The sequence below is a fragment of the Haplochromis burtoni genome, unplaced genomic scaffold, assembly GCF_018398535.1.
Source record: "Haplochromis burtoni strain Fernald_Lab_line unplaced genomic scaffold, NCSU_Asbu1 Contig_17, whole genome shotgun sequence".
NCBI classification, from domain to species: Eukaryota; Metazoa; Chordata; class Actinopteri; order Cichliformes; family Cichlidae; genus Haplochromis; species Haplochromis burtoni.
In genome coordinates, this window is record NW_024582378.1 from 1,430,570 (window position 1) to 1,450,887 (window position 20,318).

Sequence of the window (20,318 nt, forward strand, 5' to 3'; positions counted from 1 at the left end):
TAACAATGACAGTATATTACCAAAGTTACATTCAAAAAGAGGTAAATAAAGTTCCAGGGAACAGTTGAAACGTAATAATGAGAGAATAATGAGAGGTAAAGAGTAAAAATTACATAATAATATTTGGAAACTGTGATAGAGATCGCACCAAAGTTTCTTCTGCATTCGATTTGCTTTGATTAGTCAATAATTTTATACATATCAAGTACTGTTAGGGTCGTTGCCGCTGTTTTAGTTTTCGAATCTCATCTATGCTAAAACTAAAGAATGATATCCATTAAAAATATACCAACATTTTTTTAATTAATTTTATTTTTCGTACATGAAACGTCCCCAGAATTATCAGAAACTTCGCTAGAAAACAAATGTTCACAAAATAAAACAGCTGTATCACAAAACATGGGCATTTTACCTGTTTTTTGCTTTGTTTTTTTAATTAAAAACTTTTGCACATTAATCCCGCATATTTTGGAATACATATACTAACAAAATAAATGAGAAATAGTTTATTTATTTAAATCACAGAAATAATCAATATTCAGTTTAAACCTTCCCAGGCTTTAAATTACTATTGCTATTTTAAAGTATTATTATTATTATCATTTCAGTCACAATGCAGTATTTGTCTGATATGTCTGGTCCATGTTCTATAACAACCTATGGACTGTGGACTTCAGGAAGCACACAGCCCCCCCCCCCCCCATCATCCTGACTGACACCCCCATCACCTCTGTGGACTCATTCCGCTTCCTGGGTACCACCATCACCCAGGACCTGAAGTGGGAGCCCACCATCACCTCCGTCATAAAGAAAGCCCAGCAGAGGATGTACTTCCTGAGGCAGCTGAAGAAATTCAACCTGCCAACACGGACGATGATGCAATTCTACACTGCAATCATCGAGTCCATCCTCACCTCCTCCATCACCGTATGGTTGTCAGGGACAATCAGAGGCTGCAGCGTGTTGTGTGCTCTGCTGAGAAGGTGATTGGCTGCAGACTCCCATCTCTGCAGGACCTGTACACCTCCAGGACACTGGGGCGTGCAGCTCGGATCAGAGCTGACCCTTCTCACCCTGGACACAGTCTGTTTGACCTGCTCTCCTCAGGCAGGAGGCTCCGGTCCATTCGCACCAGAACCTCTCGCCATAAGAACAGTTTCTTCCCCTCTGCTGTTGGACTCATGAACAATAACCGTATGACTGTTCCCACCACTAACACATGACCCTACGCTGTGTTCACTGCATCATTCCATGTTTGCACTGATCACCACCTGCACTCATGTATATATCTATCTACTTAGCACTTTTAATTTTTATTTTTATGTTTATGTAAGCGTTGTCTGACTATGTTTGCACTAAGCAATTTCCTAATGTTGTAAACCTGCTCAACATTTGGCAATAAAACCCTTTCTGATTCTGATTCTATCTTCGAACTTGGATGACATCATTGTAGATGATCCATTTCTGGATTAAAATAATTTTGTGTTTTAGTTGAATAACTTTATTGTTCCATATGTAAGATCTGTGTGTTGAGAAGTTGTGTTTAGAGGCCTAGGTCAATGTTCCCTGTTTATGGAAATGATGTGTAATTTCTGGAGTAGTTGCTGAGTTGATAGGCTGCACACTGCAGTTATGGGGAAAAGATCCATTCAGCAACAGGCTTCTGGTAGCAGTCATTTTTCAAGCACCAGCCGCTTTAAAAAAAATAAAAATAAAATAAAAAAATACACATGTGCAAGTTCGTCTTTTGGTTTAACACCGTTTGTAACCTCCATCGCTTCTCAACGTGTGCCATCAACGAGTTTACCTTGTCGTAAATCCTTTACAGGATCAACTGCTTTAGCAAAACAGTAGCGCTTTATGGGCAAACTTGACTTTGCTGTAAGATAAACGAAAGCATGTAAAAAAGCGATTTATTTCAGTTCTGGCCAACTGCATTTGCCATATTTGCGAAAACTGAAAAGCTTGTTTTGGCTAGAAACAGGAGTTTCTAATCCTTTAGCGACCTCTGCTGCGCCTAAGGCTGAACAGCAGGAGGCAGTATATTTTCTGTCCAGGCACGAATTTAAGACTAATCCATGCAGAAAATACTAAAACATATATTTGGTGTGTAAATGACACCTGTCCTGAGACAGGTGTAATTATACAAAATATTAATTAAAATGCAAAATGTCTCTTAAAACTATTTTCTCTTGTTCCAGCTTCGGGATCACTAAATTGTATTTCAAATGTTATTATTCAAATAAGTTATAAATCCACGTTTTTATTCTGATTTTGTGTCTGATTGTTGAACCACTGTTCAACATATTTTAAAAAGTCAAAGGTAGACCGAACATATAAATCAAACATTCTCTTCTGTTTATCCTTTTCAGCGTAGCGTGAGGCGAGGGCTTGGAGGCTTCCCAGCTTAAATCAAACATAAAAACCCCCCAACAAAAATAAAACATTCTGCTTTTCTGAGTATTTATTTGTTATATGCCACGACTCTACATCTAAAATGAAATATATCAATTCAACCTGTTATCTTGTGCAACCCCGTTACTCTAATTTTAGCCCTGTTACCGTAACAGTTAAATGTTTTTATTAGCCCACAATAGTGTATTTGAGCAAAGATTTGAAAATAAGTGCTGAAAACTTTTTTTTAAAAAAGAACAAAGCAAAATGTGTGTCTATTAAAAAGTAGGGCTTATTTTGATGGTAATATAAGTTAAACAATATTAATATTGACTTTTTCAGGTTTTAGAGTATTAGTTGTACCAATTTGCATGACAGACGCCAATAAAATATCTTACTAAAGGTGTACCTTTGATGCCTGAGTTGGAACAAGCTATTTTCTTGATGGTTTATTATTTGGTTTTCGTAAATACATAACATAAATAACGGATCAGTTTTTTACGACTTTTCAACACTTTACAATGGGACATTTGGAAACATGACAAAAGAAAGAAGAAAAAAGAAAACGTCAGACGTTCCGTTTCAAACCTTTCGTTTCCTATGGTACCTTAACGCTGCAAAAAAGCTCTAATGATTTGTGCTGAATCGCTTGTACTCTACGTAAATTACGTAAGCCTGTGCATCACCGACGTACTGACGTCTATTTTCAGGCGCAGGTTCTATGAAAATAACGCGACGGCGGCGGTGCGGTGCGACGTTTTTACTACGCAGTGCGGGGGCGCGGACGATATGTCGGCAGAGGGAGGACCCGGAGACATTGACGTTGTTCCAGGCTGTACGAGAAAAAATACTTCTCATTAGTGCAGCGGTGAGCTATAGAGCAAAGAATGGGAAGCAGTACACACGGTGTTTGGTGTGCTGAAAGCCCGGCTGTCTCAAGCGAACACCGATTTTTGCTGTTCCGCGGGATATTCAGCAGGGACTAGCTTCAGGAAAGCGAGTAAGCTAGCAGCACAGGCTAGCTTCGCAGAGAGCTAGCTGCCTTGTTATTGTGATACCGAAACGAACCTTCCAGCTAGCATCCGTCAGAGGAACACACGGGAAAAATGGTAAGGACAGCTTGTGCGTGCTTTCCATCTAATTTAGCCAGCTTTGTCACTTTGTCGAGGTAGCTAGCGACCCGAGTCGTAGTATGTTACCGAGAGCTTGTCACCTGCCTGTCGTTTAAACACAGGGCTGAATTAACGCACGTCTGCAGTTTTAAACGATTTCCTGTCATAATATCGACGGTTTCTTCTGGTAGGGCGTTAATTGTAGAATTAGATGTTCACACTATCTTCCCAATTCTGTTGCATCAACATTTTGCATTAATTCTTTGAAATATTTCAGTATACAGTTGGATGTTTTGACAACTTTAGAGAAAGATAAAGTCACATGGCTCCAGCAAATACGCGGAAATGTCCTTGCTTACTGTACTGCACACTCGGTACAGGGCAATGAGTTCAATAAACATGCATAAAAAGCTCACACGGGATCCTTGAATGATGTAGAGGTGCTGTAATTATTTGAGCCAACGGTTTATCTTAGTTCCTCATCGTGGTAAACATCATGTCAAAGGCCGTGAGCATATTGCCTGCATAGTTCCATCTGACTATGTGTGTGTGTATATATATGTGTGTGTGTGTGTATATATATATATATATATATATATATATATATATACTCTGTTCCAAAGCATCAGTGCAATTTTCAAAGTTTTATTTGATTGAGTGAGAGGATTTTTTATTTTTTTTAAAGGTAGCTCTGCTGCTAAATGTCCTGTTTAAATAATTCCACAGCCAAAGCAACTTGCTGAACCAGTTAAGTGCCGTTTTCGAAGAACCTGTGGGCAATTTGTGTATACCAGTCTGATTTGACTCCGGTGTCATTTAACAACATTAATTCCGTCTTAGTTTATTATCCGAATATGATGAACTGTATCAGTGGGTCTTAACCAGATACAATGCTGAATAATTTTTTTTAGTGTTATTTCATGCTGATGATACGCAGTATTTATATGATGCACAGTTGTACAACAAGATACACAATAAACCATAACCATAAGTTAAGTGTGATTGCAGAGTTGGCATGTTTGAAATTGGTTGAAATATGTAGCACATTACTTTATTACAACTGGTAATTTAAGTATTCACTTCCCTATGCTTCCCTATGTGTGATGTGTAAAGTACCTAAATAACACCTATATGTGAGACATTCTTAGATTCTAATGTTAGAGATCCTGCAACTGCCGTTGGGCTGTGCAGGGCTCTCTCTCTTCTGGAGGATGATTGAATAAAGAATTATAAATGTTTTGACCACTATGAGTCGGGTTTTCTCTGTTCTATCATGGGGATCAAAGAATCTGGTTTTAATACAAGACAGATCATCTAAATGTGGTTTGCCTAGAATGCTTCACTAGTGATGACTCTGGTGGCAAACTGTCTGCCAGAGATGGCCTCATTTGCTTAAATTTCAGACAATGTAATTGTATGGTGCAGAGTAACTCTGAAGCATAATTTTTAAAGGTAGATTTAAGTGTGAGCCCAGCATATTTGTTGCTGTTTAGTCTGTGCACAATCTTAAACTGGACTCTAAAGCAAACGTATTTTTTTTTTCTTAATTTGAAACTTTGATCACTGCTAATGCTGTGTTTAAAGAATTTAATGCATCACTTTGTCATCGTGAGTGAAACGTATGCTCATATGTCTTGTATCAGTCATTTAAGTTGGGTTTGTCTCTTAGTGCAAACCTCGATGCAAAGCAAGTCACACATTCTCTCATACTTAAATATTAGCTAATCTGTGCTTGTCTGTGTGCAGGTGTACTTGTTAAATCCTATAGAGAACCTGAGAAGCTACATCAACAACCGTCCACCTCTGGTCATTTTTATGATCAGTGTAAGTGCAGTGGCCATCGCCTTCCTGACCATCGGTTATTTCTTCAAGATTAAAGAGATCAAGTCTCCAGAGTTAACCGAGGTAAGGCACACCCGTGCAGTTTTTTGAAGTAGATGAAATTATGTGGTCCTAAAACGGTAAAGTGTGATCACTGCTAATGCTGAATGTCAGGTGGTGGCCTTTGTTGCCTGCTTTATAACTAAAGGGTGCATTTTTTTTCTTTTATTTAAAACCATGCTTCAACTGCACTACAGGATGTAAGGCTGAGAACAGCTTTCTTGTAGGATAAAGTGGGATATATATGTATCTGACCCCTTTTCACCTGGCTCTGATGTGAGTCAGATTTAAGGGGCATTTGGAGCACATGGTGCTCTGCCAAGCCCAGTTCAAAAGAAAATGATTTGGACCTGCACATTTCATGGATTCTTCTTTTGGTCATGCACCATCTCTCAGTCAGAATTTATGAAGTTTGATCAGGTAGCTTTTAGATGATAAAGCTGACAATCAAACAACCTGCACTAAGCAACTTGCTCTGCCCTAGCTCTCGGCATGCAGAGGGAACAAGTTATGATATAATATACACATTCTCTGCACAGTGTGCAGCATGTAAATCTGAAAGGAGGCATATGCAAATGAAAAAGGTTGTTCTAGTTAAATAATTGGATGCATTGTAACCAAACTAAATATTGCACATAGGTTAAATATTGTCTACAAATACATACAGTAATAGCAACATTGTACATGAATTTCTGTTGTCATGTCTGGCAGTTAAAAACATATTCACTGTTTTCACAGGACTGGAACACCTTTCTGTTGCGCTTCAATGAGCTGGACTTTTGTGTGTCAGAGAATGAAACGATAAAGCACGGCCTGAACGAGTCGACCACGCCGGAGAGCATGGTGGTTACTAGCGGCCAGGCTCGTTCCAGCACTCAGGTTCCCCTACTGCTGGAGGACTCGGGGCCCATTAACATCTCAGTCCCCATCACCCTCACGCTGGACCCTCAGCGTCCATTTGGAGGCTATTCTCGCAATATCACCCACCTGTATGCCACGGTGCTGGGGCAGCAAGTAGGCCTCTCAGGTAGGTTCTCATATTTCTTTGCTAGGTTTGATTGCTTTGTAGTCAGTTTGACTTGTAAAGTAGGATGAACTACTTCCCAGTTTATCTACATCGGTAAAACAAAACTGTTTTCACAAGATTCCAGTTAATATACATGAAGGTTGCATAGCCAGAAATATTTCCAAAATGCCACATGTTGTCATCATACAATGTCTAATTGCCTTGTAGCTTCGATTAAGGAAGAAGAAAGATTGCTACTTGCCACTGCAGGTGGTAGATGTACGCCTAATACACGCCAGCTCATACAGATGTAGAGTAGCCTAAAAACAATGTTTCACAACAGTATGTTGGTGTTTAGGGGTCGTTTAAAGGTTCGAAATCAAAATTGGTCAAGTTCTTAACTCATTCACTGCCAGCCATTGGCAGTGAATGAGTTAAACCCATTGACTCATTCACTGCAATTGACGGCTATAGACGTCAATGGCAGTGAATGAGTTAATTGCCTCTATTTTTCCCCTAAATTTGTAAGAGGTATTAAATGTGTATAAGGTATTTTAAGACTGGTTAAAAAGCAGACCCTTTTGTCGAAAATCAATAGGATACAGCTAAGTCAGCTGTGGCTCAAATGGCTGTAAGTGTACTATACATCTTCAACTTCCTTGTTTAGTTTGGCCAGCATCCAAAAGTTCAGCGATTCGCTTTAATTTCATGTGAAGGCGAGCCTTAAATACTGTGCTGTTGGGATGATTTTACAGTTAGCTGTATACCAAGCAGCAAAAATATAATACCTTATATCAGTGTTATTTTCTCTTATTTCTTAATTTTCAGGTATTAAAAAGCATTTGTTTCGATTGTTTAAAATGGTGCAGGAGTCTTGATGTGACAGGTGGTGATCAGGCCTTTCAGGCATTGCTTAGCAGAGGATATCTTTGTATCTAACAAATTAGGAATTCCGCATTTGCTCTGAACCCTTTCATGGAAAGGCAAGTTTGGAAACTCGGATGAATTCTACACTCGTTGCTCGTGCTATGCGACAGGTGCTTTCTTTAATTATCATGGGAGAAACGTGTGTTCTCTATAGTGTGGAGAGTTTTTGCGTTGTGGCTGCCTTTTTCTGATGTCAGATGCATCTTCTGTTGGGCTTTTTACTTTACCTCTCTGTGCTGTGACTTTACTTCAACATGGTGAGCAAACAGCAGAGGTGTTGTGTAACGTTAAGCTGATCCCGGCGAGCCCACCAAGTGAAACATGAATTCCTAAAATGCTGTGAAGCTTCTGAATATGTCTGCGGGCTTATCTGAGTGTGCGTTAGCAAACTTTTCCTGATGATGCCCTCAGGGGTCGGTGCGTTGGTGGTTCTTGGTGTCCGGGGCTGGGCGCTCAGGTATGTACCAGCTCACTCCCAGTGACTATTTGGCCTGGTGCCTGTTGCTCGGTCAGGCCTCTTCCAGGGGGCCCTCGGGACTCCGGCCTCTGGGCCTGCGGCTCGGTTCACTCTGGCACAGCTGGCTGCCGGCAGAGCCGGCGGGCACGCCACTGCAGCCCCCTCTGGCTTCTGTTCCGTGGCTACTGGGTGACCCCTCATCTGGGGCTCTCCTCAGCTCTTCCCAGGAGGGTGGCACGGATGCCCCTCCGGTGGTCCTCCTTGGGCTCTCGCACTCTGGGGCCTCTGGATGTCTGGAGCCTGGATCTCCTCCATGCCTGCTTCATGCCCTGGGGGACAGGGCTATGGCTCTCTACATCCTCTAGCAGACCATTACATGGGGAAACCTTTTGAATACAAGCGCGCTGATTCACACAGGTGTGCACACGGGTGTTCACTCTTCATAGACATAAACTACACCTTTATTGGCTGCTATTTCCAAGCAGCCAATAAAGGTGTAGTTGGAATGCTGCACAACAGCATTCAATATTTAGTGTTTACTGCTGTTTACACTTAGCTAGATTAACGTGATGGTGTTGTGTTTAGTATGTTGCTCTGTTTTTTTGCTTGTTTTCTCTTCTTTTTCTCTCAACAGGTGATCCAGGAGATTTGTTTTCTCTTCTTTCTCTATTTAAGTGCCCTTTCTCACTGTCCCTCTTCCCTTCTGTTTTTCTTTTCCTTCATCTTTCTTTCTCCCTTTCCTATCCCTCAGTCAGGTCTGTCCCGTCTGTAACAACTGAAAATAAAATAAAATAAATAATAACAACAAAGGTTGATCAAATGGACCAATACGGCAAGGTCTTGATGATCCATTTGGCAAAGTAAATCCATTGGGTATCCTTGTTGGTCTTCAGACAACAATTCTGACGGCTAAAGAACCAAATGGGACAGGCAAAAAAAAAAAAAAGGCAACCTTTTCCTTTTGTCTAAAGTGCTCATACACACTGAAAGACCATGAGTGTTTTCTTGCTGCTTCACTTCTGAGGTGCTGCATGTTAGAATTAGGAAGGCATGTTAAAAAAATGTGTGAAACATTACACTTGGCAGATTTCTGGCTAACAGACTCTGCTTAATGTTGCCAACTTTCAAAGTTCAGGATTTACTATGTCCACATGAAGTCCATTTTTTAAAATTTTTTCTATTACTTTGAGGCAAAGTTTTTAGTCAAATGATTTTTTTATATTACTTTAATGCAGAGCTTGTTTGGAGAGAGTGTAAGCCTGGTTATTTGGAAATGGCTACAGTTTACAGAATGTCACATGCAGTCAGAACGCGCTGCTTTTAAACAAGGACAGCTATCAGGAAACGGCTGTTATTAGTGTGTAAGAGAGAGTGTGTTTGTGATTGTGCTTGTTGAAAAAGGGAAGATTGTGGCTTCCTTGCATTTTGATTGTTCTAATTATATGAGTGAATTAAGTCTTTTATCACAGGAAACCAAAACAAATGATGATAAAACAACCGAAAATGTACTTTGTACATGTCCAACTGTAAGAGGCTGGGGGATGCATTAATGTTAATCAGTATTCTCATAAAGAGAGTCAAGCAAACATGCCTGTATGTGCATGTTTTCTGACAGTGTAGGTGAAACATTGGCAACAAATAACAGTTTTTACCCAAATTATAAGAGCTGCTCATCCAAACTACATCACACTCAGCACTGAACTTTGTCACAAATTTGCATTTGGGTAAGCAGCAGTGTGCGTGTGAGTACCTGCCAGGTCTGGAGTGAAACAGACGAATGGCGGTGAAAATTGTCAAAGACTTCTGTTGAATTGTCAGTAAGATCAATTTTGCATTTAAAATAAATAACGGTGATTCAAGTTTTGCTGTGTCTGTTCGGAGTGACCCATTCTCTCCTTTTAAGGTTTCTGGTTGCAGGTTCCTGTTGCCTCAGTCACTTTGCGTCATTGACTGTAGTGTTGAACGTGTCATTTTAGATTCAAATTCACCCTTAAAAAACAAGTAGTCATCTGCAATTCTCTATTCAAAGAAAGGGATTTAGTTCCTGCTTACACAAACCAAAAATTATTGTTATTGTCGATGTTAATGGATAATGATGAACTATTATTGTCACGCAGCTGGTTGGAGTAACTTTCTCAGACTTTATGCTGTTATTTCTTGTTGGAAAGTGGAGGGTGGGGTTTGCTTGAGTCTTTCTTGAGGGCAGAGATCCAAACGCTGGCATGACTTTCTGAATGAAAGCGATTGTGTAACATAACATCAAAATATACTCATCTGAACTGTACTGTCTCACCTCGATTCTCGTTTAAAATTATATACTGCAGCCTTATTTTGTAAATTACATTTCATAAAGAGGCCCTAGTTTGTGTTTTATTTTATTGTGCCGGAGTTGTGATTGGCTGAGCTGTTAGCCAGGAACAGCATTATCTTGAATTTGAATGGCAACAAATGTATTACCTGGAGAGAAAAATCAAATGCAAATGCTGCATATTAGTTCTATGACAGGTTATTTTTTTTTTTAGTATAAATGCTTATTTTTATCATTGTACATCAAAGTTTCTCATCTGTTTAAACTAGAGTTTATAAAGCACGAGTTGCCTAGTAGAACAGTTTTTGGACTTAGTGAGAATTCCTTTTGTTTTCTCTATTGTCTCCTCCATCTGGATGAACACGTCAGTCCTAAATCACACCCAGGAGTCCACTCAGTTTGACTGATAATCCTCTAATCTCCTTTGCAGTTTGAAAAATATTGCATAAGCCTACAAAATCAGCCTGTCATTAGTTATCAGGGGGTAGCTTGGTATGAGCCTCCTGCTGCAGGAATTGCATTCATACTGTTTGGACTGTTCGTACCTCTGATATTCGCTTTAGAGCTCAGAGGTTTTTAGCTTGATCTTGGGGTCATGGAAATGCAACACGAGGTTGCCTTAAAAACATTACTTTGTGATTAAAATGTAAAAGAAATGAGTTGGTGACATCTTGTCGTGAAAAGTTTAAAACAATCTGCTGCTCTCGTTGTCTTTGTTTTGCCTGTAGGCCGAGAAGCTCATGAAGAAATAAACATCACGTTTACTCTGCCCGTATCCTGGAACTCGGACGACTGTGTTCTGCACGGTCACTGCGAGCAGGTGGTGTTCAGCACTTGCATGACCATCACAGCGGCCAGCAATATCTTCCCAGTCACAGTGTGAGTTGGACTGCCTCCATAACTCAAGGGAACAAGCGCACTAAATTAGTCTTGAGCTTTCTGATGCAGACTAAATGAAATGCAGCTTTGAGGAGTTTATCATTCAGTAAAGGCAATAAGTCTGCGTTGCCTTGTTTTACAGAAACATGCATTACAGCGTACAGCGTTACATTTTGCAAACGATTGACTCACAAATATTTTTGCAGGGCTTGTGCATGCCCATGCATGGAACAGACGTATGCCGCTCAATTTGATTAATTGAATCTGTCAAGATAAGCAAGAGGTAGTCAAGGTGCAAATTGCATCACCTTGCATGTTGCAAATATGATGAAATGTGGGTCTTGTTAAAGTGTAGAGGCAGTGTGAGTGAGGCTCCATCAGACAAATTAAGCTTCGTTTGTTATGTTTTACTGAACTATGCCATTTATCAGTGTAGTAGCAGTATTTTTATTATTATTTGTAGACAGTCATATTGTTTCATTGGATCAGTTGCCTTGGATACTGCTTTAGATCCCTCTGGTGGCCCAGTTGTAAACTGCATAATATGAAATTATACATTAAGAAGTTATAAATTTTTATCCACAATTTTTACTTTACTTATTTATTACTATAATTATTATTTAAAATTGATCAAAACCTCTTGATATGTCTGCTCTTGTGCTTTCCCCCCCCTGTCAGCAGCTGTGGCATCTGTGTGTTGCATTTGTTTTCCTTCCTGTCCTGATGGATAATCTGTTGTCACTCAAATAAGCAATTTTTCATAATAAGGCTGTTTGACACAAATAAACATAAGAAAATATACAGAGCAGATAAACAGCAACAACATCTGTACGTTTCTCTGCTATAATATGGTGTGAACAATTCCACTGCACCAGTTAACAAAAGCCCCTGTGTTTTTGTTTGCAGGCAGCCACCACACTGCGTGCCAGAGACGTACACCAATGCCACATCTTGGTACAAGGTGTTCACCACGGTCCGCGACTCAGATACCAAGTACAGTCAGGACTACAACCCCTTCTGGTGTTACAAAGGAGCCATTGGCAAAGTGTACCACGCACTCAACCCAAAACTTACCGTGATTGTTCCAGATGTGAGTCACCACAGCTCCTCACAGTTTTTGAATTTCAACAGTGGTTCTTTATGTCTCATTTCATTTAAATACGTAAAGGTAAAAAACAAAGTTTCTGTGATATACATCCTTTTAGTGTAATTTCCACATGATTTAAACAAGTAGGATGACTGAGGATAAGAATGGTATACTTTGTTGATAGTATTTTTTTAACCCATTGTAACACAGAGAGATCATTTAGGGGTAAATGTTCCTAAACCTGTAGTTTATTCTGAAAGGCATTTAGATCTGTACTGATGGGCGTAGGTTGTTCCAGGAACAGTGAGCTGCATTTGAGCTGCAAATGTACCAGCAAGGCTGGAATTAAATTATCATTAGAGTGGACCTAATATGCTTTTCCCCAATATATGTACTGGTACAATGTTATAGGCTCACGTTACATACCGCCAGAGTTTCAGATTAATCAGGTTATCGTACGTGTGAGTAATCCATGTGAACCAAAAGCTCAGGCCTCAGACTGCTATAAACACTCTCTCACATCAGTCTTTTGCACATTAATCCCCCCCGACGGTTCAAAACTTTTGTTTATAAGGGGCAGCCAACCAAAGAAAGTTGGGGTTAAAGAGTAGGAATTTTTGATGATGCATTTTGAGGAGGGGGCGCAAAGTGGAGTTCAGAGGAAAATTGCATACTGTTGTCTGAGGTATTGACGCAGGCACCACAGTAAGAATGAGCAGCAGCTGAAGAATACACCTGAAAACTGCAGACATGTTAAGACCTCTTCTAATGAGAAATGGCTGATCTGTTTAACATGGAGCTGCAGCTGTTATGAGAAAACACACATGCATGCAGTAACTATTATACGTATTTTTTTAGTGCACCACCTTCACCAAAAACTACAGGTAACTTGTGCAGTGAGCAATAAAGAAATCAAGCTTGTAGCCTTCTGCTTGAAATAAAACCCGAAGTTACTCTGTGACATTAAACTGTGTCTCTTAACGCTTGTCTTACTAGGACGACCGTTCCCTCATCAACCTTCACCTGATGCACACTAGCTACTTCCTGTTTGTCATGGTCATCACTATGTTCTGCTATGCAGTCATAAAGGGGCGGCCTGGCAAAGTGCGACAAACCAACCCTGACTTCTGTCCTGAGAAGGTACAACAGACACCAGCAGTGCTATATGACTTCAACAGGTAGTTTCAGTCAAGTATCAACTGACCAGTGATCGGTCAAAGACTCGCTCCAATCAATGACTCTGCTGATTTCCTGCTATCTCTGCTTTTTGTTTGTTTGTTTTGGCACATGAACTCCTTACAAACTCCAAACCAAATGAAAGAATATTTAAGCTTCCCTTGAGAGCATAATAAAGACGTCCGAATGCTGTAAGATTTGGTGTAAAAGTCTGGGAGAACATTATGGTAATGATCCTTGACTGTGCCTGGTATATGAAGTAGTTGCATCTCGCTTCCAGAGGTGAAGGGAGTTCATCCTCCTTGATCTTATTGTTCGTTGCATGTAGCACAGTTTGTTTTCCGCATACACATAGCGAGTTCACACCAGTTGAGAGAGAGTGTATTTTAACATAGCTGTTATTTTTGTTTGCTTGGATAAGGAAGGTGGGGCAACAGCTGCAGATTTCTTTATCTAAGAGCTCATGTTGGGACTCTTAGTTTGAAATATTGAAGGGAGGAGCAAAACAAACAGAGTGCAGTTTGTCTGTCTTCTTGGTGTGTCTACCTCTGCATGACTCTGCCTTGGTTACACCCAAACTGGCACTCCAGTAACTGGCAGTTTCCCGCATATTCATTGGTCTGTGTGTTTTGTTCTGAAGTGGAGACCACCAGCAAGCAAACAGATGGACTCTTTGATGTCTCTAACGTAACAAACACAAGGAAAAAGAATATGTGTGTTTATGTAGCATCGTCTCCAGGTTAGATTGTTGGAGCTTAAATTTGTGAGGCACATAAATGTCGAACACTCAGATCACAGAGACTATAAGCCACATTTAACCACACATTCATAACTATACATGCAGCATACAAGGTTCTGTTCAACCTCTCATCTACTGACGATTCACCAGATAATTTGAGATCCATGTCTTTGCACTGTGGGAGGAAGCTGGAGGAACCCCACACAGGCACGGGGTGTAGCCCCAGCTTGGGTCTAAACCAGTGATGACCATTACACTGGTGCTTAACATCAACTATCCACAGCTACCTCTCCACACTGCTGTACTTGGTGTTCACACATAGGGACCTGATATTTTGATTGCGCACCCGTCTCGTTTTGCACTTACAAAGCTTGATCTGTGACAGCGTGCTGACCTGCGGGCAAAATTGTTCAGTTCAGTCTTGCTCTGTTTATTTTCCCTTCATTGCTGGTGGGAAGACAACAGCAAACAAACAGCAGTTTGGAAGGATTTCACAAATGCAGCGCCATGTTTGCAGTTTTTTCTTCTTTTCTTGGTGGTCCAGTGGTTTAACACAGAGCTTGTCCTGTTTGCTTCTCTTGCTCACTTTCCCCACTGCTTATGTTTGCTATAACAATTGCTGGGAAACCTTACTGCACTTATGGGATCTTAAGCATTTTCTATCAATTTATTTACTGTTGTTGTTGTTGTTGTTATTAATATTGTTAAAGTTCCCCTATATGTCATCACTTCTATTTCACATGTGGAAGTGAGACTACAACAAAAAAGTAGAGTTGAGTAGCAGAAATAGTTCATGTTATTTGTCGTGATCCTTTTGTCATTATTTTACTAATGACTTCCTGTTAAGTGAAATTATCTTCTCAATTGTATTTGCTAGCGATAATTTAGCTTCTATTGTTTGGAAAGCAATGTGAAAGGGGAACCTAATGTTGCCTTATACATAAAGGAAAGGTTCATACTCCGAGTAGCAGGAAGTCCAGCTTACTAATTTGATTTGTTAACTTAATTTCACTCTGGCATCATGTCTGTTCTCTGTATCAACAGATAAAGAAGCCAGAGTATCTGTATCATATCAGAACTGGGGGGAAAAACCCATGGATAGTTGCATCCCGAGACAGATATGATGAGAATTGGATAGTGTCTGTGTACCACTTTCTTAAGGATGCTGAGATGTAAATTTTCAAAATAAAATAGCACAAAACACTCAAAATATTGCAGCAGAAAACAACAGGGGATGCACTGGAACAGTCACCAATAGCTGATAAAGTCCAGTCGTGTTTCCCAAATAAACATCAGTGAAGTGCATCGATCAGCTGGGGGTGGGGGTGGGGGGTTAAATGCTTGCAAAATGCGTCTGTGTGTAAACAGACAAGTAAACAAGACTCTTGTCTTCCTCTGTCACACTTTCACCGCTCTTTGCTACATCACCAGATTTTGGTACCATAAATTTCTGTAATTACTGAAACTGAAATCCGTTTCTTTTGTTGCAGGTGGCGTTGTCAGAGGGTTAAAAAGACATCAGAGAATGGCAGGACTTACCTGTAACATGGACAAAATTAAAGAAAGAGAAGAAATTAATTAAAAAAACAAAAACACGACTTACCAGTTGCCTAGTGGACCCTGGAAATACAATAAGGGACACAAAAGCTCTGTGAATGCATTACTCTTGCAATGTTGGGGTTCTCCAACCAAAGATATACAAGTGCCTGTATCTGTGGTGTAAATATTTCTAGGAACTCTTTGGTTTTGTTTTTTTCCCTTTTTGTTATTTCTTTTGATTTTTGCCTGAGCCCCCCAGTGCCATGTCCAAACATGCAGTACAGAAACGAAGCAGAAGGCCACATCCAAGAGCTACTTCTTTTTTCTGGGGCGATTGGGACTCACCTTATGAAGCACGATAGACAGAAGTGTTTTATCAAAGTGGTAAATGTTTAGATATCTTAAGGTCAAAGTGGTTTTGTCGCCCTGATAACAAAGCGTGATGTTTAATCACTTGGAACATGTTTAAGGAAACAGAAAAGCAGGTAAATAATGATTAAATCCTCAGCGTGCGCTCACCATAGCAGCTTAAGCGAGGAATGGAATAAAGTAGTACTTTTCTCTGCACCAAATTTGATGGTTTAATTAAAATTCTAGTTAGAATCGGGTTCTTTAAAGTCCATTTAGACATCTAAGTGACATTTAAGTGATTTAAGAATTTCACATCTTCCTTTTACGAACTGCTTTTGATTAGCAGTTAAAGAATTACCAGAACTTCCTGTTGTTTGTTGTTGAAATTTGTCACATATTCTTTTCTTCTTCTTTTTTGGCCTTATGCTTTCCTCTGTCAGTTGCTTCTTCACTCACCTGCCTCTTGAATTTAATTTGCTGCCAGTCACTGTGCAGCAGTTTTGGTGTTTGATCCAGTCCTCTCTGTCGCACCCAGGAGATACAGAACATTTGATCTTGCCTTACCTACGGTGGACTTGCTTGCTTGAAAATAGGCGTGGGTCATCACTTTTGTCCCTTTCCCCACATTAACTCTCCGCCCCTTTCTTCCACAGCCAAATATCACATTTTATTTGTTCTGGTATGATGAGCCTGTGGTTTGAAATCAAGCTTGTGCTCTTTGTCCTGTTATTGTAAATGTCGGGTGACCCTTGAGTTACTTTATATTAGACACTTTAGTTACGTCACCTTTTTGAAATGATAAATTATATGAGTTGCACATGTTAAAGTGTTTTCATAGATAGTGCACCTTTGGATGTCTTGCACATTTTGTTATTATCTCCTGTGATTATTTCTTTTCATGTAAATAAACTAATTGGCCTCCATGTAAAAAATAAATATGATAATTAATTCTGCTGCTCAGAAGTTTACAATAACCATCCTTGTTTGTTTTAAAGAAAAGTTTTCATCTAATATAATGTGAAATGATAAAAAATACTGTAAATCATTTAGTGAATCCTTAGGTGTATTAAAATGACAAGTTATTAATAACCAATGTAGGTGTTCAGAAGCCCAATTTCAGCATCCATTACTCCTGTGCTCTTGGGACTCCATATATTAACAAATGCAAGTTAATCATGGTAAAAGTTTGACGTTTCTATTATATGTAAGGCATCAGTCGCAGAGTTATAGTGACTGAAAAATGTGTACTCTGACTGGTTGGCAAGTGGTTTCAGGAGGTTGCTGGCTGATGATCGGTGAAATTGATCGCAAAGGGAGTGCTGCACCAGAACCTGGCAGATCACTTTGGTCTGCTATAGCTTACATGAAGTAGGGAGATTTCACAAGGTGCAGCTTTTAGTTTGACGGTGGACTGTTTCCATTTTCAGTTTGCATCATACTGTTCGGTTTCACTACCATTTGGCAGTTAGTTGGCAAGTGTTTACAGACACGTTGTTGTTCTCCATGCAAACTACAGGCAATTCTTTGACTCTGCTTGCAACCAGCAAGGTAGTTTTTGGTGTTGCACTGTATACCTTGGTGCAGTTTCACCCAATGACAGGCAGCCTCGGGCAATCATTTGATAACCAATAAAAGAATACACGTTTTTCTCTGTTAGCCAGTGGTTAACGAAGGTTGCTGACTCCTCTTTCATACGACAGTGTGCACTACTCCCCCTAGAGGACAACTTAAAATGCCTCCAAGCAGAAGAGAAAGAAGTAGGAGGAGTTGGTCCACCACTGAGTGCATCAGAGTTTGAGAAACGCTGAAGTGGCAGTTTCATTAAATGTGCTTTTGTAAGAGCGAGGTGCTGCTGGTCTCTGAAGGGAGTAGTAAACACCCATGTTCTTCCTGTTCATAAAACAGGAACACTGAGTTTCACAATAAAATTGTGTTTTTTAAGGAGGCATCCAAAGCACTCTACTAGCCAAGTGTGTTGCTTCTTTAATGATAATACTGGTTTTTGGATGTAATGTATAACAAACAATTTGCGTTTTACCAGAACATACTTTCATTTGAGAATACATTATACCATCAGAACAGAGGGACTATTGCAACATTTCACTATTAAGAACTGTAGCGAATACGAATGTACTTTTCTTTCAAAAAACAAGGGCAAACTTCTGAGCAGCAGTGAGAATACCATTATCATATTTATCCATTTATTATATATTAATTATTAAACTAACATTTGTATTATTTTGAATGACATGAAACTGTGCAAAGACTCATTTTGTGTGTGAATGTATGAGAGTGAGTTTTGGATGAAGTGTAGCTGCAGACTGCAATTCTCTGAAATCTCGTTTCCGAGCGTCTGATTTTTGAAAAGGATTCTGTTGCAGAGACAAAACAAGTCACCTCCCCCGACTTCCACCTGCAAAACTTTCAATCTGTTGCTGTTTGTTTGCGTTTCTCTCTGAGAGCAGCACATATTAGATCTGCAAAAACAAAAAGACAATGCTGTATGTCTGCTGGTTTGTTGCATTGGTCTGTGTCCAGAGAATTGAGTAAAAACCTTCCTACAGAAGTAAAGATTGCCTGTTTGTAATTACGTATTTTGTTTCCTTTTCAATAGCATTTACCGATACATTTAACTTACCTCTGCTATATTTTTGCTCCATAATTGATGTACCTGTTGAATGTACTGTTTTTATAAGCAGCGTAATCTAAATCTGAGATGCAAGAATTCCAAGTGATTCAAAATATGTTATATAAATATATAATTTTTTTTTTTTCAGTTTGGGAGGCTTTACTTGAATTGTGTTGTTTGTTTTGATTGGTTTTCATAGTGTAAGGTTTTCCCGTCATGTTGTTGTATGAAACGCTGTACTTAACATTTGCGTTTTTCGTGTGTATGTCAGTGAATGACTGGTTTTGGTTGTAATGGTTACGATACCCCCCAAACATACACACAGAAAATGATGCTAGAAAAAGTCTTCCTAATTCTATTGTTCAGATGATGAGCATGGATCTGTTGCGTTCTCTCATCCATCTATTGTGCTCCCACCTGCTTTTGTTTTTTTGTTTTCTTCTTTTGGAAGATCTGGCAGCTCTTATTGGTCTGTTTGGGTATGGATGGGTAGCCGGGATTGATTTAAAGGAACTTGAAGTTGTGAATGAAGCTGTCTTAACACGTATCACTTGCATTTACCTGCTTCATATCCTTTTCTCTGCGATTTTCACCCCCCTCCCTTGGGTTAAATTTGCATCTCTGACTGCAAAAAATGCCTTAACATTGTCTTTGCTTCATCTATCACATATTGTAAATCGCACAGGAAAAACTAAAGCAAATCTTAACTATTGTGAAGTGTACATTTAAAGGATTTTAAAGGAGCAGATGCTTGCTGTTGTAGTTTTCAAATTACTCCACTATATCACTAATGACGTGAAAACAGTTGCGCCATATTCACCTTAAGTTGCACCATGTCGCTGTGTATGGAGGACTGAAACTGCCCAAAAAACACAAAGCTCAGTGAAAGAAGGTCTTAGTCATGCAGTTTGCTGAGAAAAAAAACAAGGAAATTTGAGATGAAATTGGTTGCAAAGACTTATGCGGTGCTGCATTACAAACCTTGCGATTGCTTTGCACCCTAATAGATTGCCACAGTTGCCCATATCTTAGAGGGAAGATGCAAACGTGCCACCTTACTACTGGGTTTCTTACCAACCACAACAGGTTGCAGCGGTAAAGCAACTCAAGCAATTGAAAGGTTTTCAGTGGAGTTTGCAATCAATTGTACCTCCTGGTTGCCAGCAACCACTTGCCAACCAGTTAGGGAATGCAAATTTTTCCCTAGCGACTGGACGGTTGACATGCCTTTGCCAACCAGTTTCCGCGGCTTTGTCACATCTAGATGCTGCCTGATTGGAGGGAGCTGTTTGTGCAGAAAGTTTACCTAGTAACACGCACTGTATGACTCCTTCAGATGTATATTAAAGCAAAAAATGACTAAAAATAAAAAAGTAAATTATGAAACAGGTGGCAAATGAAAAATACAAATAATATACAAGGAAAAGCAAAAAAAGTGAAATTAATTCAAAGAATACAAAATGACAAAAACATTTAAACAAATCAGCACATTTAACTAAACGACGCCTACATTCATTTTAATTTGTTTCATCTGTGCTGTTGGCAGTTTCAAGCTACCATACCAGTGTTTTGTGTTTTTTTTTTGCTATAACATGACTCCAATAAAAGGTGCCCTTCCTCCTCTCTGTCATCCTTTTTGTCATGTTAGCAGCGCTTACAGGCAAATATTAAGCCAACTCTGTGCCTTCTGCACTGTCGAGCTGCATCCTCCTCCCTGTACATACAGTAGATAGGACCATAGGTTTTAATGTGGCTAGGATGTCATTCAGACCCTTTTCCTCCCCAGTGGAACTGCTGTAAATGAATTCAAGTTTAAATAAACAGTCTCTGAAG

General features: G+C 39.7%; 1 protein-coding gene across 2 annotated transcripts; it reads left to right on the top strand.

Moving 5' to 3' along the window:
- The first annotated feature begins 3,154 nt into the window (after positions 1 to 3,154).
- On the top strand, positions 3,155 to 19,349 carry tmem248 (transmembrane protein 248). 2 transcript variants are annotated; one of them, XM_005916017.3, is made up of 7 exons: positions 3,155 to 3,503; positions 5,253 to 5,411; positions 6,126 to 6,414; positions 10,814 to 10,964; positions 11,871 to 12,054; positions 13,048 to 13,229; positions 15,457 to 19,349. In XM_005916017.3, exons 1-7 carry the CDS (start codon positions 3,501 to 3,503, stop codon positions 15,509 to 15,511), a joined length of 1,023 nt encoding a protein of 340 aa, XP_005916079.1. In that variant the 5' UTR covers positions 3,155 to 3,500; the 3' UTR covers positions 15,512 to 19,349. The 2 variants fall into 2 exon arrangements, with proteins under 2 accessions (XP_005916079.1, XP_005916080.1); XM_005916018.3 differs by having other exon boundaries at positions 13,048 to 13,191; positions 15,457 to 15,553.
- The last annotated feature ends 969 nt before the right edge of the window (positions 19,350 to 20,318 follow it).

Bases quoted from the DNA above. Each gene is read 5' to 3' on its own strand.
- tmem248 (XM_005916017.3), top strand. The intron at 6,415-10,813 runs GTAGGTTCTCAT...TTTTGCCTGTAG, and splicing joins GCAGCAAGTAGGCCTCTCAG to GCCGAGAAGCTCATGAAGAA. The intron at 13,230-15,456 runs GTAGTTTCAGTC...CTTTTGTTGCAG, and splicing joins GTGCTATATGACTTCAACAG to GTGGCGTTGTCAGAGGGTTA.